Source organism: Microchirus variegatus (assembly GCF_963457635.1).
Source record: "Microchirus variegatus genome assembly, chromosome: 3".
In the NCBI taxonomy this organism is placed as follows: domain Eukaryota; kingdom Metazoa; phylum Chordata; class Actinopteri; order Pleuronectiformes; family Soleidae; genus Microchirus; species Microchirus variegatus.
This window is the reverse complement of record NC_139804.1, coordinates 33,844,585-33,868,855: the sequence shown is the minus strand read 5'-3', so window position 1 is coordinate 33,868,855 and position 24,271 is coordinate 33,844,585. Positions and strand designations below refer to the sequence as shown.

At 43.1% G+C, this 24,271-nt stretch overlaps 1 protein-coding gene across 1 annotated transcript in view; it reads left to right on the top strand.

Annotated features, from left to right (window-relative positions):
- exoc3l2b (exocyst complex component 3-like 2b) overlaps positions 1–21,067 on the top strand; it is a gene marked incomplete at its 3' end in the record, with an annotated part of 31,448 nt that extends 10,381 nt beyond the window's left edge. The window contains exons 2-15 of the mRNA XM_083887087.1: positions 5,260–5,769; positions 5,846–6,081; positions 15,002–15,279; positions 15,356–15,622; positions 15,795–15,913; positions 16,026–16,140; positions 16,801–16,911; positions 17,626–17,726; positions 17,843–17,959; positions 18,572–18,707; positions 18,817–18,939; positions 19,035–19,190; positions 19,297–19,418; positions 20,773–21,067. Coding sequence (XP_083743213.1) covers positions 5,297–5,769; positions 5,846–6,081; positions 15,002–15,279; positions 15,356–15,622; positions 15,795–15,913; positions 16,026–16,140; positions 16,801–16,911; positions 17,626–17,726; positions 17,843–17,959; positions 18,572–18,707; positions 18,817–18,939; positions 19,035–19,190; positions 19,297–19,418; positions 20,773–21,067 — 2,649 coding nt within the window. The 5' untranslated portion in view covers positions 5,260–5,296. The remainder of the gene's footprint in view (positions 1–5,259; positions 5,770–5,845; positions 6,082–15,001; positions 15,280–15,355; positions 15,623–15,794; positions 15,914–16,025; positions 16,141–16,800; positions 16,912–17,625; positions 17,727–17,842; positions 17,960–18,571; positions 18,708–18,816; positions 18,940–19,034; positions 19,191–19,296; positions 19,419–20,772) is intronic.
- Between the last annotated feature and the right edge of the window lie 3,204 nt (positions 21,068–24,271).

The window sequence follows — 24,271 nt, the reverse complement described above, 5'->3', positions numbered from 1 at the left end:
AACTTATGTATCCTGCTCTTATTATCTCTGGATTTAATGGAAAGGTCCATACTCTGTGTCTTGAATGTTAAACACCTGACTTTATACCTTGAAGAAGAATAACCATATCCTTAGTCTTTCCCTTTGAACGCAGTTGACACTTGACCTTTTCCATGAAGAACGCTTTCCCTTCATTTTTGTCCTCATGGCTATTTCATTTATTTTGTCATAATCCTCTCATGAGGTCAGGTCAAACTTGGATAATCAACCTTGGTGGGTCAGTTTTACCCAAGACGTCACAGTGGTGGCTGATGGGACTTTGGAGCCAATAAAGGTCTTCGTTATCAGCTCAACGTTCATCAATCATCCACTCTTGATGAGTCTTCACTGGAAACACAAACGGCCACTGATCTATGATCAGTCTGACATAACAACTTTCTTTGTCTGTCTGAGCTCTTAGCTCCGCCAAAGAGGTTACGTTTTCATCGACATGGGTTCATCTGTTATGACGCTTTTCCACTGTACAGTTCTTACCGGTTTTTTACTACCTGCTCTTGCGAGGTTACATTTTGGTAGAATCTACTATGCATTTGGGGGTAAATTAGATTTAACATGGGAAGTCCCAAGTTCAGATAGGTCTGTCTCTTCGACATGGTAACAGATCAGGATGAATTGTGTCATGCTTATGTAAGACGGCTTTAGCTATAAGCAGGAACGGTTCTATACATCCAGAAAGGAATTCCAATCCCTTACAATTAGGTGTTCAATTTGTAGATTCTAATTCATCCCCGGTCATAGTTCAGCAGCAAGTGGACTTGATGTTTTTCTTGAAACATCTTTTTGTATACATGCTAAACCCTTGTTTTTAATATCTCCAGGTAGACTTGAAACTTTTACGTTCAATTTAAAATAACCAAAAAGGTGTTTGACACATGTTGTGAGTTTGACAACAGATCTGAGAAATAAGTGAACAATTTGAGTATGAAGAAGTCATGTTTATAGCAGCTGTTTGTTGGCGACTCTCTGCATGCACTTATACATGGTATCCCATAGTGATAAAGTGTGAGCAGGAAGTGAGTGATGAGCCGTCTGAATTGTTGTTATTTTTGAACGTACTGAGTGTTCTCACTGTTTCCTCCTGACAGACATCCATCAGCTTATTATCTATACGGCCATTAGTCATCAAACTGGCCACTTTCCACCTTCATCCCAGGTCAAGGCTTAGGGCTGTGTCCATGTCTGATTGGATAACAGCTTCTGCTCCTGGCTTCCTGTTTGTGTTTTGTGACACTGAAAGATCGCAACCTCGACCGTCGCATAATGTTTTAGCTGCACTAAAACATGCTCACGGTCTCAAGGGGACAGATGCTGCCTTGATTAAGTTTTTTCCACAAAATGCTTGGCAATTTTATGGCCAAAAAATGATTTGGCCTACCGTAATTAAATGATTTAATGGATTTAAAATCTATTTGAAGAAAATATGATGCATATTAGCTAACCAACCATTAAAGTGTTAGGGTTTTAAAAACATTCCAGTAATCACAACTTGGCAATTATCAAAAATCTTCAACTTATTATCTCATATACAAACTTACACCACACCAGTAGTGAACACACACCACAAACCGCAATGGGGGATTGATTGCCTTGCTCAGGGGCACCCCAGCCCTTGGCCCATCATTAGGATTGAACCTATCCAGAGAGACTGTTCCAGCAATGCAAGGAACAGTCTCTCTGCCTGTTAATCGCATGACAATCCAAAGGTTCGCTTCAAGGCTTCAAACTTGGCAGGTGACTTATTATGGTGCGTGAAATTTCACATGTGATGTTGTATGGATTAAAAAAAAAATGCAAGAGATATTAATAGAAATGTGACAGATGTGTAACCCCTGGTACGGGATTTGGTTGGTCCCCCATTTGCTATACACCCGTCAGCATGCTGTTGGTATTTCCTCTTCCAGTCGCCGGACTGTATTGTCAACTAATCAGCTGCTGTCCCTTACCTTGACCCAATCAAATGCAACTTCCTCCTGCATTGAAAAGAGCTCCGGTAGCTGACAACCAAGGTAACGCCCTCTGGCAGGATACTATGCTGTTCACCTCTATAGACGCATGTACAGTACTAGACGACCCATAAATCAGGCAACATGTCACACAACTCGTCTCTTCGCCGGCTGTTTTGATCATAAAAGTAAACATCTTAGTTGATATTAAATTACAAAAAATTATCAGACCTGTTAGGGAAGTTCCTTCTCTGCTTGTAACAAAATTCACTACTAGAAACCTTCCTAGAAGTAGGAGCAGAGGGCAGCTACTGAGCAGCGCCCATGGAGCAATTGGGGTTGGGTACCTTGCTCGGACCAGCTCTTTTTTGACCTGGTGGGGACTCAAACCGGCAACCCTCTGGTTACAAGCCAAGCTCCCTTTCTACTTGGCAATGGGCTGCCAAAACAGTCAGAGACGGTATAAAAGGAGAACATTTGACCAGATTCGCACAGATCCAGAGAGACGGCAAAGGTCTTCCACAGAGAGTAGAAGAAAACCCAGTAAGCAACAGATTTAGTGCTTAACTCTCTGTAAATAATGGACTTGGTCTAACTGACCTACAAGTCCATACACAGCAATTATTTACATTACACTGGCCCATTGCAAATGCTGATGTTATGCAAACGCGACACTTACCCGTCCAGTGACAACAGCGCTATCTTTAGCCGGTAGACTCTGGAGTTTAATGTTTGTCACAAAGCCAGATATTGTCCGTTTGTTTCCCTCCAGGCTCTTGTAAACTCTGGAGTAAGATGAAGGGAAGCTAATCAGGGAGCTGAACATGTCAGGATACTGTAGATCTGGAATAATGTCCTGTTTCTAAACTTGTAAAAGCACGTCTGAACATTATAGGATCCGAGATATTCAGTCTGTTGAGTTCTGCGATACATCGGCTAATCTTCGTGGATTTAGTCCCGTTCGGTTTTGCCGCATCTTAGGCTACCAACATGGCCGCTCATAGTGACCAAGTCATGGCCACTCATAGGGACCAAGTAATGTGAGTGTTGATACACACTTCCCTTTGACAAATGGGGAATTCATGTCATTCATAACGTGTGGATCTGGAGGTTTAATGTTCTAAACACAACAACCAGACTCCAAGAGTCTGCTGTGTATGCTGCGCGGAAATGTTGCCACAGACACAAAAACAAAATACTTCAATGCTGAGCATATGATTGTCCTATATGACAATGGTTTGAATGAATAGTTGACAGAGTTTATAAGGTGAGCCTCTTAAGTGGGTTTCTTTGTCAACATTTTGCACGTACACCTCCACAGTTATGGTGGTCTGGATGTTGTGACTGGACCACGCCCCCAGTGGCATGTAGCGAGACCTGTCACACTATCGCTGTCCTTTCCGCTCCCATTGTTTGGGTCCCGGAGCTTCCGTGATGCCCTGAGACCCTCTTGAAGAAAAACAGGTTGTGTGTGAGTGCCACTGGGCTCCACGTGGGTTTCCTGAGCCTGCCGCCGGGGCTGCTGGGTATTTATGGAACCAACGTTGTTGAATCACTTCCCACTTGGCCCTGCACGCTGAGCACCAGTGTGTGTTTTCCTCTTTGTGTGTGTGTGTGTCTGTGTGCCTATTTCTGGCTGTCGCAGTGTGGCCTGAGCTGGTGAGACTGGAAACTAAAAACATGAACAACATCCGCTCACGCACGCACACACACACACACATGCACACACGCACGCGTTCAAAGTCAAAATGTCTGTCATTTGTGACAAAACTGTTTCCAGGGAACCTCGTGAAAGACTGAACTCTTGGTTGGTGCAAGTTTCTCATTTGTTTGTTTTTACGCGCACTTAAGTAATTGGTAAATTAAAAATGTAATTGGTTGAATGCCAATACATCACTAACGGTTTTGAACATTTTAGTTACAAACAACAGATATTCATTCAGTTTATGTATTTGGCCGTTGAGAAATTGTCAAACAACTACACTTGATAAAAACCTTGGACTGTCCCTTAAATCTGCTCTTTGATTAGAATGTACTCTTAAATCCCAATAACGTGTCCCCCTCTGACGTTTTCCCTCAAATCCTCCTTATCGCTGTATGAAAATGCTTAAAGTGTCAGTTTGTTTGAGTTTGAGTCATAAAGACTTTTCCTGTGAATCATTGACACGGCCACCGTTGTTCCGCCTGTGCCCATTAATGTTTGACAATTTATTGTCTTAATGTTTTATGTCTGTGGGAACATGTGGGTGTTGGGGTGTGGCCCAGCATCGGTGTCGTTGCCACGGTTACCTCCAGGTTGGCACACCTCGGCCTCTGAACAAAGGTTGAACTGTGGACCTTCATAAAACATTAAACACCCGACGGCAAATCAGAGAGCGGCGTTTCCTGTTGCCTGGGGCACTTTGGTATTGGATCTTTGATCTTTGTTTCAAGGGGACAAAGACATTTCAAGAGTCCTTGGTTCTGAAACCCTCCGTGTTGTCACAGCAAATCAGAAACAAGCATTTTCTGTTGCCATGGCATCAGGACAGATTTGTCAGCTGCTGGATTGTGAGGACTGAGAGAGGAAATGATTATAAGTATTTATCCTCTGAGGTCAAAAGTAATAAAATGTGATAATCAATTTCATGTTGTATAAAAACCCTGAATGCATTAAGTAAATCTTGGCCACATTTGGTTATTATTTACTACATATCATCATGGTTTATGAGAGAGAGAAATATTTAATTTATTTCGATTTGATTGATTTGAGAATATTTTTAGTGTATCATTGAAATTTAGTTTGAATGTTCTGGTCATATATGGAATAGCTTTTTTCTTCCATTATTGTTTAGTCTTTCTTTGTTTATTTTTTAATTCATGCAGTTTCAATGTCTGTGAACATGGTGATGCCATACAATACGATCCAATTACAGCTTGTTTAGATCATCCGGGCCACGTGGTCCGTCGTATGGTATTTATATGATGTGATGACGACATCAAGATTTATTTTATTCAACACTTGTCAAAGTTCTGTAATGAATTCATCTCAGTGAAAACATGGCTGCCAGCAGCAGAGAATCCGATTTTAGCCAATTCAAAAAGCAAAAAAAAATGATCGTAATGCGTTTGCTGCTTTTTCCAACAGGCTACTGTAAACTTTGTAATTCCAAACAATCTCTGTTATGAACTTGCATCGTCTCTCATTGTCTTTATGACAATGTTGTGTCTGATATCTTGTTCGTGCTTTCATCCCTCCAAAGTCACAGATTTTCCTCCGGCTCTGTTCCCTCCTTAGATACCCACATCCCCGTCCCCCCTCCCCCACCTCCATCATGCCCGTCCTCAAGAACCTCCCGGTGCGTCTGAAAGGTGGCGGTCCGACCCTCGAAAACGCTTGGATTCTCCGCAGGATGAGCCTCAACATCACCCCCCACCATCACCACCACAACCCCTTCGACGACGGCATGCACGACAACGGCGGTCCCGACAACCATTGGTCTCCCGGGAGCTCGCTTCTGGATGGCGACGTGCCGAGAGACCGCAACCCGTTTGAGGACGAAGAGGACGAGAACGAGGCCAATGAGGGGAAGAAGGGAAGTGGTGGTGGAGGCAGTGGCTCAGCAAAGGGTTCCTTCAAGTTCAAGTCACCGCTGAAGAGTCTGGGAAAGCTGGGGAAGTCACTGAGGTCGTCGGCACGAAGCAAAGGAAGTTCCACTCCCTCCCCACAAGGGACAGTGCAGGGAACGCCGTCACCTGGAGAGAAGAAGAAGAGAGGAAGGAGGAGCTCGGAAGGAAGTTTGCTCAGGTACTTCTGAGTTTGGGTGGGAGGGGCCAGAGCTGGGATCACAGATTTGACCTTTTCTGTCTTCACATCCCTCCAGGTTTGCAGGGAAATATCGCGACACCTTCAGCTCCTACAAGGAGTCGTTCAATGGTGAGCTGAACTGTACGGAGAGCGAGTGCGACTCCAACAGCCGCCGCGTGTCCTTCATGAAGATGGTCGGCAGGGGGAAGCAGAAGAAGGAGTCGATGGCTGACTGCACGTCGCAGGGCACCGAGGACGCGTCTGTACACGAGGAGGTGGTGGAGGAGGTGAAGCCCAGAGAGCCACTGTCGGGTAAGAAAAAAACATGTCAACGATTCCACACATTATAGACTGGTCAAAGGTTTAGGGTTGGGCATCTCTACTGAATTTGACTTCATCATGAAGTTAGCGCCCCAGAGCAGTGAGACTATTGTATTAATTATGACCAGAGCTTCTCAGTGGTTTTAGTCCTGTCCGAATGTGCCATGTCAATAATCATTACCGGACAATGTCAGTAGAGATTATGGCGACTTTTTCCTTGGGTAAAAAGGTCAGGAAACATTACCCCACGTGATGCTAATCCCGTGCGAATAGAGCAGTAAATAAGTCTTCCATCAAATCCTGTTTTCAAGTAGTTTTCCGCGGTTTATCAAGCATGGATGAAGTGCTTGAAGAACGTTTCCTGTGGTAAAATGACATGTCAAACTAATCCTTTAGACCCCGTTGGTGATGTCAATGATAAGAGGTCTTATCTTCACTGAGCTGCTATAAACGATGATCAGAGCTGTAGTTTTTATGATCCACTACAGAGTATGTGACGTCACTGCTTGCATATCTCCACACATCTGACTGCAACAAACATGGCATCAGTAGACGAGGACATGTTTGAGTTACAGTTGCGCCTCGACATGTTCACGTGTTTTCTTTTTTTGGTGACTGTTGTTTTAACCTGCATTTCTTAAGTTCAAATAGTTGATCAAACATCTCGAAAGCCACTGGGCGCTGAGATTCTTACAATGATGATGGTGAAGTTTGTGTGTGTTCCTACCCTTAGTGAAAGGCGGGACAGAAAATGAGGAAAGGAAGTTGGACTTCTACCCAGAAACATATTAAAATGTGTCCCTCTTGCACTTTACGATAAAAGCAGTTAGCTTAGCATGAAGCCTTAGCATTGTCCTCTTTACTCGCGTGACTAACAAGACTTGATTTGAATGTCGAGAAAGAGAGATTAGTTTCATATTGTGACCTCACCGAGTTAAACTGAGACGCTGAGACTCTTCAGGATTTTCCACAACAACATTGGAATGTGTTTGGGAAGTGTGTGTGTGTGTGTGTGTGTGTGTGTGTGTGTGTGTGTGTGTGTGTGTGTGTGTGTGTGTGTGTGTGTGTGTGTGTGTGATGAAGTATTAGGCCGGTCCTGGAAATTTTTGAAGGGCCTCTATTGTTTATCACAGCCTGTTTACTCCTGCTTTTTTTAAAGGAATGATTAATCACGTGTGTCTGTGTGTCTGCATTTTCTGTTCCTTGTTTAATGTCTTAACTTCAAGAATCATTAGATCGATCAAAAATAATCAGTAAATAATAACAAAAAGAAAAATCAACTTTGATTGACTTGATTTCCTTCATATGTCTAATTTCAGTCCTTGTTTTTCCACCAGCTCTTACAATGATAGTACACACCAACTAAATCTGACGACAGTAAAGCCACCATTAAAATAAAACATGATGCATGTTGATCCACCCTTAAGGGACACTGCAGGATGTAAAACAAACGCACCCTCTGTGATGGCGGTCGATGTCATAGCTTAACATTTCACAAACATGACGTGAAGTGATGACAGGATATAAAGTCAAAATGTAAGAAGAGAAACCAATGAGACAGTAAGAATGGGCAGCTGTGGCCTAGTGGTTAGCTTCGAGCTCGAGACCGGAAGGTAGCCGGTTCAATCCCCGACCAGTCTGCAGCTGAAGTGCTGTTGAGCAAGGCACCTAACCCCCTCACTGCTCCCCGAGCGCCGCTCACTGGCATGGCAGCTCACTGCGCTGGGTTACATGTTCTACACCTCACTGTGTGCTGTGTGTGTTCACTAACTCACTGCAGAATTGAATTTCCCTTTGTTTTTCGGGCAGCTGTGGCCTAGTGGTTAGGGCTTCGAGCTCGAGACCGGAAGGTAGCCGGTTCAATCCCCGACCAGTCCGCAGCTGAAGTGCTGTTGAGCAAGGCACTTAACCCCCTCACTGCTCCCCGAGCGCCGCTCACTGGCATGGCAGCTCACTGCGCTGGGTTAGCATGTTCTCCACCTCACTGTGTGCTGTGTGTGTTCACTAACTCACTGCAGAATTGAATTTCCCCTTGCGGGACTTAAAGGGTTCTTAAAAAAAAAAAAATGAAGGCCTCCATCACGTCAAAACTTGTTTTCAGAAAATCTCCGTATCAGCAGATCAGGTTCTTAAATGCTCCATCTGTGAGTGTGTGTGTATGTTTACACGGTACATAGCAGTGATGCAGGTACCAACAACCCCGGCTCCCTTTCCTCTGTTTGGCAATGAAACAAGAAACACACACACACGTAAACAGGTACACGTGAACCTTTGACATAAAGACATGCCATTGTCTGAAAACAACAAACCCTGTAAATGGCTGCAAATTACGTGTCAAAGAAAGTGACACACGCAAACAAACCAAAACAATCAACAATAAACGCGATGTTAATTTGTACATTGTGTACAAAACAACAGAAGACAATTTAAATCTCCATAAGCTAGTACGCCAAGTCTGACTCCAGTCCAACTAAGCGTGTACATGCAGGAGTAATTGTGACTATGAATCTCATTATTCAGGTACGTTAGTCCGATTAAGACTTGCTCGATTTTACTAACGATGGGACTAACGTGTTTACATGACATTACGAAAACCAAATTATTGTCTTAGTCCGACTAAAATCAGACTTTTAACATGCATGTAAACGCACCGAGTCTTCAAACAACCAAACAAAACAAAAACAACTGAACAGAACTCAGTCCTCCTGTTGAGTTCTTAGTCAGAGAGTTGACACATTCCATTTCTCTGCTTCCTGGTGTCCATCCATCCAAAAAAAGACAAAAGGGATTTCAAACACAAAATTTGAGTTTTGGACTTTTAAACTGATTAGATTTTCCATATGGGCTTGGGCGGGCAGTTTACAAAGTGTCGGAAAAAAGCTCTCAAATAGTGGGATAAAGACGTGAACAAGTTCCTAAGATGTTGTAGTTTTAAGCTGACATGGATTTGAATAAGTGAGCCTTTTTAAGTGGCTAAAATCTGTTTATCTTTGTCCCCTCTGGCAGCCATGCCCCCATGTCTTAGTCAGAGGTGACGCTATGTCAATGCCTAACACAAACACACTTCAAGAGAAAACCCTTGGGTTATCCCTTTAATGCCCTTCTCATAGAGAATTCAGGTGCGTCGGTGCGTCTGAACTCGGTTGGACTTTCTACTGCTAATCATTTTCTTCATTCTACCTTCTCAGTTGAGCATGTAGAGCTGAGATAAACATCAGCTGCACATCTGGGCTGCAGGTAAACAGCTGCTCGATGAGTGCGTGTCTGTGTGTGTACACATGTACACTCTAGTTCAGGGGTCTGCAACCTTTAGAATGAAAAGAGCCATTTTTGTCCCCTCTCCACCCAAATATAATTATTCTGGAGCCGCAAAAAACCTATTTCATCCTTAAAATGAAGATAAAATAACATGTAAAGTTGTTGTTTTTACACATATACTATATTCAAAGAACTACAGTTTGTCGCACGTTGATACCAAACCTCTAAAGTGTAGAAAAATGACTTTGAGATGAAATTTTTTGTACAATTTTATGTAGTTTATGTATGAGAAAATCTGCCTGGCCTAAGTATATGGATCTAAGCATGGACAGGACTCCAAATGTGAAATTCTTCATGTATGCATTACTTTAATGGCTTTCAGGGGAGGTTTTTCAATTGGATGTGATGGACAAAATATCCAAAACACTTTTATTTACACCTTTAACTTGACAAAAAAGTGTGAAAAACATGAAAAGTTTTTTCTTCAAAGCGAGAAGGAGCCACTACCGAGGGGCTGAAGAGCCACATGAGGCTCTAGAGCCGCAGAAGCAGACCCCTGCTCTAGTTGGTTGTTTATTGGGGCTTTTGAGGATTAAGTCCTGGCTTTAGGGTTAGAATTGGATTCAGGTAAAGGTTAGGCATTTAGTTGTGATAGTTAAGGATAGGTTAAGGGGCTTTGGAATGCGTTATGTCCTTTCAGAGAATGTAAAACCATTATGTGTGTGTTTGTGAAGATACATAAGCCCTGCTCTGTGGTGCATGTTTTATGATTAAATGAGACGATAATAGGATCTGAACTAACATGAGTACAGATGAACCTCTAAATATCTGATCTACCTGAGCTCGCATCCAGAACAAAGATAACTTTATCAATCAGATAATTTTCCTGAGGCATCAGGTATCAGTCGATGATGCGATCATCTGTTAAAACCTGAAGTAGGAAACGTAAAGATGATTTAAAAATACGGATTTAGTTCTTTATTTCAGGAGGTGACGAAAATCACGGTTGAGACTCGGGTTGGAGTCTCCTTCTGGAATCATTTTGACCTTCAGTCCGTCTGAGTTTATGTTTAAGGTAAAGAGATGGACACACACACACAGAGTGGAATTTACCCTTCACAGACGCCCGAGTGTTTCATTAATCCATGGTCACATGTCTCGGTGTCAGTTCAGCTCCTGAAAGCCCCAAACACACCAGTTCAGTTGTCTTCAGTGTCCTTCTCTTAGTCACGGTGGTTGCAGCTATAGTTTTTCTTTTAGCGGTTGTTGGGATGGCACGATGCCACTTTTTGGTGTCCGATACCAATATCAATATCAGAAACGGGAATATCTACCAGCACAGTAATTTTAGACCTTAATTATCCAACCGTGTTAGAAATATTCTTCTCCTGTAAAGAAGAAATAACCAGCTCACAACATGTCTCGGCTAAAATGCTGATGCTGGTTTTTATTTACATCTTTACAGTCTGTTCATAGTGAAGCCTGAAATATATATGATTTTATTTTGACCAGCATCGATATGGAGTGTCTTATTGACTCGCCCCTATTTGGTTGTTATGCTTCAGTTGTTGCTGTTGTTGTTGTTGATGATGTTGACTAGTGGTTGCAATTGTCGTTATTTTCATGGGTTGCCATTTGCTCAGTGATTGCTTTTGTTGTTTTCCATTATTGGTTATAGTTCAGTTGTTGTTTTTCTTGGTGTTAAGTGTAAATTTTCTTTATTTGATTTTGTCCCTGCCATCACTGATGTTTCTTTACAGTGTTTTCCATAACGCACTTTATCTCATAATACATCGACAAAGGTATACGTTCTAAAGAAGTCATACACAGTGATAGTGACCCTCAGCTCAAAACATTTTCACAAGTAATAGATGTACTTGTTGTGTGTCTGTTTTGCTGCGTTTCCTCCAAGTGGAATTGTTTGGTTCAGTACATATTTTTATATGTTTTCATTAGGAATAGTGCCAAAATAACTGGCCCATTTTCCATTTTTCCATACCCTTCCCTTGGGCTACCAGAATGAAATGGGATGTTACAGTATGAGGAGCTGGACAGGCTCCACCCACGACTGATTGGGCGACCGTCACTCCCTTGCGACCGGCGTTTCTTCACGTCATCACGGGACATTGTCACATTGCGTATCTCTCACATCTCGCACAGCCCACGCTTCGCCTACCAAGAAAAGGCACATTTTTCAGTCAAAACGCAAGCCATATTCAGAGCTGCACCGTTCCAAACCGTACTGTACTGTACCACTCCAATCTCTGCGTGTCTGCAGAGTCAAACGCGTCCCAGATGCGGTGAACAAACTCAATAAAAATCCAGTTGGTTGGAATGCATATGCAGTGTAATTCAAGAGGAGACACGTGTGTGATACAGCTGTGTCTGCAGGGAAACACCTGCTCATTATTCTGCTGGGAGAGGAAGAACCACCAGGATAAATCCCTCAGCGGAAGTTTAGAGTTCCTCAACCAACATTGAAGGCATGGTCTGACCCTGCGGAGCGTCAGGTGATTGACAGTCGACCGACGCACTGCTCTCATTGGTCACACTTTTATGTGAAGTGAGTTTCTTGACTAATCAGTTGATGTTAGTAAATATAACGTTATATTTAAAATTTTAATACATAAATTAAAATTTGATATGAAAAGATGTTAGTTTGAGCCTGAACAGGTAGAGAAGGTAGTACACTCCACACCAGAGGGGGCGGTAATGTGCCGCTTATGTGTTTGCGTCCACCAATAAAGCTCAAAAGATGATTCCTTTTTTTTTAAGGATCACTTAAAGACATCTCGGTGAATATAGAGTATGTCACTGATGTCAGAGGTTCTTGTTTTGTGGAGCCATGAGACGTTTTTCACCATAAATGAAACAACAGAGACCACGTCATTGGTTAAGTGAGACGTGACAACTGAGAGGCGATGGACCAGCATCTTATTTTCAACAAAATAATCCTCAAGCTCCAGCAACGACGAGTGAGAACAGTTCCTCGTCGCTCAGGTTCAGGTGCGACACGGCTGAGTTGCGTGTCTGCAGGAGAAGCAGGGTCACCTGCAACAACACGAGAAAAATGTGGAGATGGAGTTTAGATTACAGTCTACACACACACACACACACACACACGCACACACTGAGGAACAGCTTTTCCTTCTGTGTCCCGAGTGAATATGAGGAGGTAGACTCTGAGTCCGCAGATTTGGCTTCTACAGTTTCACGCTGAGTCACAGTAAAAAAAGTCAGTGCAACGTTTATGTTTCCGCATTGAGTTGATGGAGAACAAACACTGAGCTCAACATTTGAACAACGTTTGACACAAACACTGGACGTGAGCTATCAAACGCACACGTCGAACACAAAAAGCCCAAACATTTATGAAAAAAAGAAGTGTGGGACGTTCCGGTGCTAATGAGTGTGAGGCGTTCAAGGACTAACAGAACCATGGTGCATTCAGGGACTGACAATAATCCTCAGATTAGACCCATCTGATATATAGTGAAGCGTCATCTGATGCCCCTAGTGGTTATCTGTGGAACTGCAGCTCAGATTCAATCCACTGAGGTCAGGGTCCTGGTTCAGTGGTTGAGGTGGGCGGAGAGTAATGGGTGTTAAGCGGAAATGGGTGGAGGTGGGTGGGGCTTCATCCACCCAGCTGGAGCAGATTTCCTCTTAAGACTGAAACTGAACAATGAGACCTATGTTTCTCTCTGTGTGTGTGTGTGTGTGTGTGTGTGTGTGTGTGTTACAGCTGTGTTTGACAAGCTCCTGTGCCGTCTGTTTTAAAGGTGCTTTAACTGCTGATATGTAACCTTACTTTGGCCACACCTCGTGTGTGTGTGTGTGTGTATGCGTCTTCGGTCAAAGCATTGATGCCAAACCATAAACCAAACACTTTCAACATGTTTTGTATATACTAGGCTATGTTGTGTGTTTGTTTGATATATAAAAGTGTTGTTGATTATTCATAGCTCAGTCCACTGAAGCAGGGAAAAGGTTGTCATCCAGTGATTCACACAAATCTGACCTGGGTTAAATAACAATTCAGTGGAGAAGACGGAGGACAATGAAGTCAGCAGATTTAACACTGGACTCACTTAGGCCTGAACCTGAAGCCGTAACCTAAGATAAAAAGATGTTCCTGTGTGTGTGAGGATATGACGTCTTTTAGAAGTTGATGTCTCGCTCGTCCTCCTCAGTGCCAACACAGGAATACACACCCACTCCTGTGACACAGCAGAGGGCATCACTTCCTGTTAATGTGTCTGTGTGTGTGTGACCCTAACACGCTTATTTTGTCCTCTAATAAGAATCAACGTCGAGATAACAACATCATGTCATGGTGATGTCAGCCTCCAGTTAATCTGAATTTTGGAAACCACTCTGTTTTTAAAGGAAGCTTCTGTTGCTGTTTCTGGAAACAAAGATCCATAAATCTGTCTGCAACGTCTCTGTTTTATCAAGTATTTATGTCCAGCTCCATGAAGGATTCTTAAAACCAAAAAGAAGCGTATTAGAAGTTCGTCTTTTTGTACACTTCCACATTGGCTTCACTTCTTTGTCATTGTGAGCTGCTGCTGCATGTCAGTGACTCAGGATTAACAAAGTGAGACTTGGTATATGTTGTAAATAAAACTATCTTTGGTTTACAGTCAGCTTTAAAGGATAGTTTGGGCTTTGTAACAGCATTTTGCGACATGCACTATCTCATTGTTGGACAGATTTTCTAACAGAAAACTGTCTTGCGATAAAACTGATTTTACGTCACAATAACCAGAAGTTGCCTCTCGTTTACAATTTCACATTCTATTGCACAGATTAACCTCAGTGAAACAAACTTGCCAAACAAGGCAGCATCAGACCAGCAGCTCCTAAGAAAAACACTGCTGCTCTCTATGGACTTAAGCGTGGGAGCAATTTAGAAAGTGACGCAAATACAAGTTTCTGTCGGTCATTCTGGCCCCGTTTGTCAGACGGGTGTGAATACGCTCAGATGAGATCATCACACTGCTGCTGTGATGTCATCTGCTCGTATTAACCACCTGACAGTCACAGAGAGGACCCTCCCTGAAATGCTGACCTCAGACCAGACCAGACCAGACCAGCCCCTCCCTCCTTCACTCCAGGATCCTGCTGTCAACATAGTGAGGGACGTCTGTGCAGGAACAACTCTGCAGACACACTTCCGTCCCTGCAGAAATGTTTGCAGAGTTTTCCCTGCACAGACAGAACAAAAAAACATGTTTTAATGCTTTTTTTCCCCCATGTACTGTAATTTTAATCATGTCTCTGACTTTGTGTCCTCATTTCCTTATGTCCTTGTGTCTTCACATACACATGTGCCCCAGCAAAACTGTTTTAAGCTGTGCTAAAATAATGGGTTTTCTAATCCTCCAATAGCCTTCTAATGTGATTAGCAAACACAATGTACCATTACAACACTGGAGAGATGGTTGCGGGAAATGGGCCTTGATACACCGATCTACATATTCCATTAAAGACCAGACGTTTGCAGCTAGAATAGTCGTTTACCACATTAACAATGTACAAACCTTTGAACGGTAGTGTAAATACAGACCATTTGTGTCCTTGTGTCTTCACATCCTAATGTGTAATCTGTAAAAGTTCCCATGCCCTTGTGTGTCTTTGGCTCCTTCAGTCCTGGAGATCCTGCAGCTGGTGAAAAAGCGGGACCTGCTTCTTGCTGACTCGCACATCCTGGAACTGGAGCAAGAGTGTAACGAGTCTGCTGCAGCTGAGCGCGGCGCCGTGACGCAACCCGAGGACGCCACCAGCCCCAGCGTCAAAGACGGCGGGCGCAGGAAGGCGAAGGACGTAGAGCTGCTGTACGAGGAGCTGCAGAAGGAGCTGTGGGCCGTGGTCAGGGAGTCCCTGCGCTCCCCCACAGCTGGGCCCAACTTGGGCCTGGTGGTTCAGGTAAGGGCCGCTGCTGCCGTGGTTACTGTGACATGACGGGCAACTGTGCTGACCTCAGCTGTGTGTGTGTGTGTAGGTGCTGCAGCAGGAGGAGCAGGCTGATAAAGACTGGGCCGTCAGCGTGGGTGCGGCCCCTGGGGGCCCGAGGCCTCGGCAGCTGAAGCAGAGGTGGAAAGAGGCAATCGAGGAGGCGGCTGACGGGTCGCTGCCACAGAAAGCAGAGTTCACCGCCGGCGAGCTGGACGGCTACCTGGGACGACTCAGAGCTCGAGTGGTGGAGGACCTGGGGGCTGCCAACAGAAACGTGGTGACCATTTACCCCGTAGAGTACCAGGCCTTCCAGGTGAGCCATCATAGTTGCTATGGTTACGCCTGGTTTCCCCAGAGTTTTCCAGCTTAGGAAAGCTTCTGGTCCCATTTTATTGTGATACTTTTGTGGAACAACAGAAGCCCAACTTTGAATTGATGGGGACACGATGGTTCTTTGCTTAACATTTTAACCTTTGACCTGTCAGGTGTACGTGCAGAGTTACCACCAGGCTGTTGCCAGGCGACTGGAGGCCATAACTGACAACCAGCTGGAGGTCACGGACATCTACTCACTGCTGGACTGGCTGCATAACATCTACGACAGGTACACACACGGAAAACGGAACGAATTGCTGATGACATTTGTAAATCTGGATTTTATGAGTTGTGAGACTGAACAAACCATGTGTTTTTCTGCGTCTGTGTTTTCATGTCAGGGATGTTCTGGGCACTGTGTGCATCACAAGTCCATTCAACCGCTCACAGCTCAGCCCATTACTGCCTTCAGACACGGTAGACAGACTGGAACTGGACTGTCTCAACTCTGTCAGGGTGAGACACACACACACACACACACACACACACACACACACACACACACACACACACACACACACACACACACACACACACACACACACACACACACAATCTTCTCTGGATTTTACCCCAAATCTTAAAGTGATGATTCATATTTTTGGAAGGATGGTTGTATGAGGTCAGTGGAGGCGGTTTTTTAACTAAAGGCTCGCCTATTAAAACATGTACACTACGTCAGCTCAAGTCTATGATATCTTAAGGATATTTTCACTGCGTTATCTCACTGTTGGACAGCCTTTTACGACTGGGAACTGACGGTTGTGTCACTGTAAACTGCCCACTGTCCCACACAACAGATGTTGGTTGACTGCTGCCTCTTTAAACCCCTGAGTCACAAAACAACACATTTGATAGAGGCAGCAGTGGAACAAAAACTGAGTAAATGTTTTACAAAGTGACACAAACTTCCATTTCCTGTTTGAAAAGACTAACAGTTAGATAAAGCATCTTATTATGATAAGCCGATGTAGACTGTAGATGTGTGCCGTGCCTCTCACTGTGTCACTAAATATATTCTGTGGTGTTTCCTTTGTTTATGACGGAGGGTTTTGTTTAAACTGGAGGTGCCTTTGTTTTGATGCCCGGCTTCTTCTTCTCCTTCCTCCTCTGCAGGCAAAAGTGACCACAGAGCTTAGCCAGGTCCTGGACGAGGAGGAGAAGCGATGGATGGAGACGCTGCACATCGAGGAGTATCAGATCACTCTGGCCAAAACTGTCATCCAGGTAAGATTGGGGCCACGTGAGCAGCTTTCACCGCGGTTTACATCCATCACACCTGTGCCTATTATTATTATTATTATGAAATATTTGCATGATTAACAAATATGTGACATCATAGACTGGAGTCCTGGCATTTATATGGTGATTCTCAAAGGCTAAACTCCTGTAAAACATTGCAGCACTGCTCTGCAGCAGTTGCACACAGTTACTGTGATACAGCGTTGTAGCATCACACACTGCACTGCACATGTATCCAGTGTGGCACCAGACTAGCCCCAGCCCCAGCTGCTGTGCTCGGAGCTTCCTGCCTGTTTAAATAAAGGTTATTGAATCAGAGTGTGGTGTATGTGTTATGTAAAGGTGGATTCCACTGCATCTTGTACACTGATTGTTTTCTGAGTCCGACCTTCAACTGTAGCCAAAGTCAACACTCAGTACTTCCTGATCTCTCTCTCTCTTTCTCCCCCTCTCTCTCTCACTCACTCACACACAGCTTGATAATGCCAGTGAATTTCACTGGAAGTAGCTGCTGCCCCCTGGTGGCAACTGCCAGTCGAGTTACATTGTGTCATGGTCATTACTTTTTTTCCCTGTCATTGTCTCAAATGTGCAGATCTGTTTGTCTCAAGTTCAAACTCTATTATCCTTATTTCTATATATATATATATATATATATATATATATTTTTAAAACAACCTGCTGCTGTTTGTGTTTCAGAGGCTTCAGGTGGATCTGGAGCGTTCGGCCACTATAAACCGCAGTCTGGGCTCTAGAGTAGCTCAGTGCAGTCTTAATGGCCTCGCTGACTTCCTCTACAGGTACGCACGCACACACACACACACACACACACACGTCTCATCATTAAAGATTCTAACGTTTCATTTTCCACCTCGGTGGACAATAAAGACGTATCATTTTCTCTTCTTGTCTGTAGTTTCCAGCGTAAAGTGGAGATGTTCCATGAGGGGATGCAGAGCGGGATGTTCGGCGATAACGATGACGGATACGTGTCCAAAACCATCGCCCTGGTCAACTGCTGCCCTCCGTTCAGGTACGAGCTGCAGCGTCAGAGGACGCATTCACGGACGTCCTGAAGGGTCCTCTGTCAGGTTTATCAGTGATCACGCTGGAGCAGAAAAGTCTGTTTCATAGATAAAACCTTGTCTACTGAGTCTCATCTCCAAACCTGAATCTCAGACAGCGGAGACACAAGGAAGAACTGATTTTAGCCACCGAACAAAAGACTCCCCTAATACTGTTCATGTCATCCTAAGAAAATGTTTACTGTTTTATTTTGGTCTTAGGGAGCCTTTTTCCTGCTGTATTTGGCAAGATTGAAAAGGATTTCAACACCAAAGTCCAAAAAGAACACATTTGAAATGACTAATGGAGGCAGCAGTGCAGACACCCTTTCTTTTTGTGTGGGAGAATGAGTGGTTTACACAAGTTTCTGTTCCTTTTTGGAAAAGTGTGTCTAACGGTGAGGAAAAAGCATATTAGAGCAACTTTTTTTTTTCCATGCCCGTGGTCATAAATAAAACGTATATATGCAGCTGCTGTGATTGGCCCTCAGGCAGGACTTTGCCTGTCATACAGCCACACGTTTCAAGAATAACTTAATCTATCCCTTTAGTAATGGCTCTGTGTGCGTGTGTGTGTGCAGGGGTTTCGTGCAGCGCTGTGCTCAGTGTGATCCGTCCGTCAGCGAGGACTCTCTGCGTCGAGCCAACAAAGCACTGGATCACATCGTTCAGCAGGGAGTCAGAGTCCTGTCAGAGCGGCTGTACCTGACCATCAGGGTACACACACACACACACACACACACACACACACACACACACACACAGCCCATCAATTCAAACCCTCTTTGTGGATGTTTTCCAAGATGAATAAATGTGTGTGTTTCAGCCTTTCTTCGAGCGTCTTGTGAAGAGGAAGTGGCTCAGTAACACAGAACCGTATGAGCAGATCGAAGCTCTTGTCAAAGATCATTTTAAGAAGTTCCACAGGATGGACAGTCCTCCATACCAGGTACATGCACACGAGTAATCCGACTCCTCAGCACTACGTCGTAATCTAAATGTCATCCGTGTGATCGTCTCTTTCCGTGTGTGTGTTGTCCTCAGTTGCTGGTCGCCGAGGTTCACCGCCGCGTTGTGATGGAGTACCTTCGCTCAGTCATGCGAGGCCGGATCATCTGCACCTCGATGAAGATGAGGAAGAGGATGGCTGGACGCCTCAGGGACGAAGGCAAACTGATCAAAGTCCTCTTCAAAGACCTGGTCAGTTTTCGAGGTCAAAGGTCATGACGAGGATTTTCACCAGAGGTGGTTTCCGCTTCCGTATGTTCATCCTCCATCGTGTCCTTTCCCCGTGTCTGTCTCTCAGGAGTCTCCGTCCAGCTGGTTGGACAGCGCTCTGTCTCACATCTCGGAGATCATACAGCTGGAGGACGTCCCCTCCATCCAGATGGAAGTCGGAGTTCTGGTCCAAGAGTTTCCAGATGTCAGGTATGATAAAGAAACCGTGATCATAATCACAATAAGATCATGACACAGAGTGTAACTTTAATTTTAAAAAATCAACAGTAAAGTTACAGCTATAACTGAGAATAAGATATTTCTGTCTAGTCATGTTACCTAGTTATTGCACTGATGCAGTATATCTCTCTCTCTCTATATATATAGAGGTATATACACAGTGCATCAACAGTAATTCTGTATAAATTGAGCTTTTATTTGTTTATCAAGAAAATAATATTGCAATGAAATAATTGCCCAGTCCTAATGCTGATTATTTTCTTGAGCATGTGGTTGGTCTGTAAAACGTTGAAAAATGTTCTCAAATGTCTTCTTTGGTTCACAAACCAAAATTATTCTGTTTTAATTAGCTCTTTGTTCCATGGAGCAAAGAAACCAGGAAATAATCACATTGAAGCTGAACAGAAATATTGTTTTTATTCGAAAAAAAAAAGAAAAGAAAGAAAAAAGCACTAGATCGATTACTAAATTAATCGTCAACTATTTTGATTTTTTTAATATTTTGATGGATTAATCGGTTTAATAATGGATTAATCGTTGGAGCCATAAATCTAAGTGCTTAAAAAAAAAACAAATAAAATCAACAAAAATATCAAAGTGGAACGAAATTTTCCCGGGAGATAATGATGACACTAATGATGAAGTGTCGGAATGAGAGCTACAAGTCTGCAGTCGACGATTTAAAAATGATGTTCACCAGTGACGACGATACGACGACGGTGAGGAAAAATGCTCAAATGTTAGCAGGCATGTTAGCAAGTTTTAGCTTTAATTAGTTAGTAGTCGTAGTTATTTAACTAGCTCACCAACATGAGTTATTTTATTGGCTAAACAGTATAACAACACATTCAAACAAAATGGTGCCTTCAAATGGAAACATAATAGCTAGCGAAATTAGGCTAGCTTGTATGTGGGCTACACTGACGTAACGCAAATGTGGACGTCATTTTTTTAAAGGATCAGGAAAAAAAACATAACTAAATATTTGTTAATGACATATGGACTCATCCTGTTTACTTGTTAAAATATAATTCGAGGGCACCGAATGTATGAATTGCAGTTTTAACATGAGCTAATGCTACGCTAATAAGTGTTTTCTATATCCACAGCCTGGCGACGCAAGTCTGATTCATATTGTTGTTTTAATTTTGTCACTAATGTATTACTTGTATTTCATATTATTATTATTAGGGACAAGGCTTCGATGGACACTTTTAATTTGATGATGGATTTAACTGACTTCTGATTATTGTCTTTTGATTGATTGATTGTATCACATGGAGTGACGCCTCTTGTCGGCCTCTCTCGGTCTCTCTGTATTTAGAAAGAAGCATGTGTCGGCCATTTTAAACATCCGGGGGATGACCAGGCAGACGGAGCGTCAAGAAATCCTCAACATCGTCAAGGACTTCGAGAGTGGCGACGGCGGCACCATCTCGGCGCGAATGTCCCGTGACCGCGCCCTCTTCTCCGAGGTGCCCGTCACCTCCGAGGTCCACTGCCTGAATCTAGGCCTGAGCCGCATCGCCCTCACTGCGTCATCCTGCTTCACCGCGCTGCGACCGCGCCGACGCAAAACCCGGACAGCCGTACAGGAAAACCCCGACGATGTGCTCTGAAGAGCCACGTTAAGAGATTTTAAAGTTCGTCCCTGAAGCGAATGAAGCGAAAGTGCGGCTGTTTGAGTTCCAACATGTCCTGCAGAAGGTTTTTATCATTAATACAGCTCCATAAGCACTCATCTGCTGCTTGATGGGAATCCACCGAAATCATGACTGTTGTTTATCTCTGAAGTTGTTCAGCAAAAGAAAAAGAAAAAAATAATAAAACGACTAGATCCTAGCTACAAATGGTAGCTAATAATTGATTTGAAATCGGAGAAATTCTGGACACTTACACTGATTCACTTTTAACTTGTGAATTAATTTCCTCAGTTGAAATTCACTTTCATGTTTTGAGGCCTGGTCACATCAGAAAAACCCTAAAACAAATTTAATCTGGATAAAGAAGGCGATGCTGACCTCTTAGTGACCTGGAGGCTAATACTATTTAGTGACCAGTGACTGAAGCCAACTTTGTCCACTGACCTATAGACACAGTCTGACATTGTTGTGTGACCTAGCAACTGAGGCGAACATTATTCACTAATCCTAGCGACACCAGATGTTGGTGTGTTCCAGTTGCCTCGTAATTCAGAACTGGTGATAACGTCACGCCTGAGATGCGTGTATTCCAGTTGCAATACAGCCATTATATCAACTGTCATCCAATGTGTATGTTGGAAGAATCTCGAGGCTGACTGGCCTTTGTGACATTGCGTCATTCAAATTTTGTTTGACTTGTATTTCAGCTCAAATGACTGAAGCGAACAATGGAAATTCCGCATCCCCGCAGGATTCGCGCAATTTGCGTCGCCTGGCGCAACCGATGGGAAATTCATGACTATTTGTGTCTGGTTTTATCGTTTCCCCTGCAGCTGATGTGGAGCATCATCATCATCAGTAATATAATGATGTCATTTCATCATTACATTTTAGAGGCATCAGTGTAAACGCACCATTATAGTTTAGAGATCAGACTGTCGTGACCGTTCCAGTGCCTTCTTTGGTTCTGTTCGGGATCAGTAAACTAGAACGTGGACTAAGGAAAAACTGGGACCTTGGTGGACTTTATAAATCCAGGGTCTGAACAAACCTCAGGGTTCAGTTCTGTTTTTGTAAAAAAAATCCAGGGCTTGGATGAGCTTCAGGAGATCAGTTCTTGGTTATTAATTCCAGGACCTAGACTGCTCTCTGGATCTGTTCTGGGTTTTTGATTCCAGGCCATGGACTCCCTTCAGGATCAGTTCTAGGTTTTTAATTCCAGGGCCTGGACTGCCCTGAGGATCAGTTCTGGGTTTTTGATTCCAGGGCCTGGGTGCGCATCTGGAGATAAGTTTTCGGTTTTTAATTCCAGGACTTGGACTGCTCTCCACGATCAATTCTGGATTTTTGACTCCAGGGCCTGGACTGCCTTAAGGAGATCTGTTTCTTGGGTTTAAATTCCAGGACCTGGACTGCCCTCAGGATCAGTTCTGGGTTTTTAATTCCAGGATGTTCATGATTGTTGCACATGATTTAATCAAAGGTACTAAAAGAAAAAGTGTCTCAATCAGCTGATTGTGTATTTAAAGCTTGTTGATCATAGTTGAGGCTCTTTGGTGTCGGGAAGTTTCTTTTACAGAGACAAAACAAATGTATTTAGATTAGATTCTTCTGTTGTTCTGAATATAACTTTTGATCAACAGTTTAGACGAATATAAAGGAGGTCTCACTCTGTGCACATTATAGAGAACTACATTTAAGAAACGATCGCTTGTCGTAAATTGGTTTATTCAGTTCATTCTACAATTCGCTCGACGTTGATTCAGTCAATCGTGCTCTTTCCAGATCAGCTGTTAGTTTTGTGCATTCAAGGATCCTCCTAACGTTAAAGTCCGCTCATGTCTCTGTCTCTTGTAAATGTGGATGCATAAAATGAGGTTTTTTTGTTGACAGAGATCAGCTTTAAATGATAATAAAGCTCATAAGATCACTGAATGCTTATATTTTGTTTATGCAGCTCATATAATATTCATAAACACAAGTCAATTTTAAGAAAGTGTTCAGTGTTTTTGCTAGACTGCCTTTTCCAACAGGGAAACTGAAGTTTGTGTCACTTTGTAAACCACTTACTCTCCCACACCAAAGTCTATAGAGAAACTCCGTGATTTAACTTTATGGCAGACGGGAGTTGTTCAATGCTCTGCACACTCGCAAAGATCAAGTTTGATGCATTTTATTAAAGTTGTTCGTCCACATGTTAAAAATGTTTCACAAGTGTTAGTGCGAAGTTTCCTGCTACAAAAGTTAAAATATAACGACGTAAAAAAACAAAAACATAAAAAAACACTAGAGACACGGTGACCTCCCCTCATCAGGGGATGTTAATAGTTAAGCCCCGCCCACTTCTGAATACCAATTTACTCCGTTGTTTTTTTGTTTTTTTTGAAAAGGATCTACTCCTGAACTGAACTCATCATTCCTCTTGATGCATCATTGGAACGGGACAGAGTACAGAGAGGGGCGGGGCTTCATCGTGTCATCACTTACCAAAATAAAATCAAATAGCACCAACATTAATTAGAGGCTAAATAAATACTCTGTTGACATTTACAGTAGAAATATATAACGGCTGAGTTCAAACATATTTACAAAGCTAGAAAATTGTTTTAGAACCAGGACCACAACCTGCACCAGAACCAGATACAGAATCAGACTCGGGACCAGATACAGAACCAGACTCAGGATCCAAATTGAGTCCAAATTGAAACAAAACGAACACACTGAAGATTTCACCTTATATTTTTCATTAAATGAATGAAATAGAAAAAGTACCTTTATGTTTTTCTGTGCTTGTTATTTTAAAGTTATAAATATTAAAACATAAAAAAAAAAGAAACTGAAAAATATTCATCTTTACCATAAAATTCAATGGCCTATATTCAAAATTTGACAAGGTGATGAAAGATATTTAGAGGATAGAAATTACAACATCAGCTTGGTTCTGGTCCTTGTTCATGCCCTGGTTCTGGTCCTGTGCTGCAGTGTGTCCTGTTCAGAGAAGTTCAGGAACAGCTTGAAGCTTGAGCACAGTGGGAGAAGCTCCCAACACATTGAAACATCACAGCTTCTCTTTCGATTCCCTCCCGACATATAAACAAAAATACTGACTGACCAATGACGCGCTGTCATTGCTCTCAGCTCACCAATCAGAATATTCAGTGCAGTTCTGTAGGCAGGGCC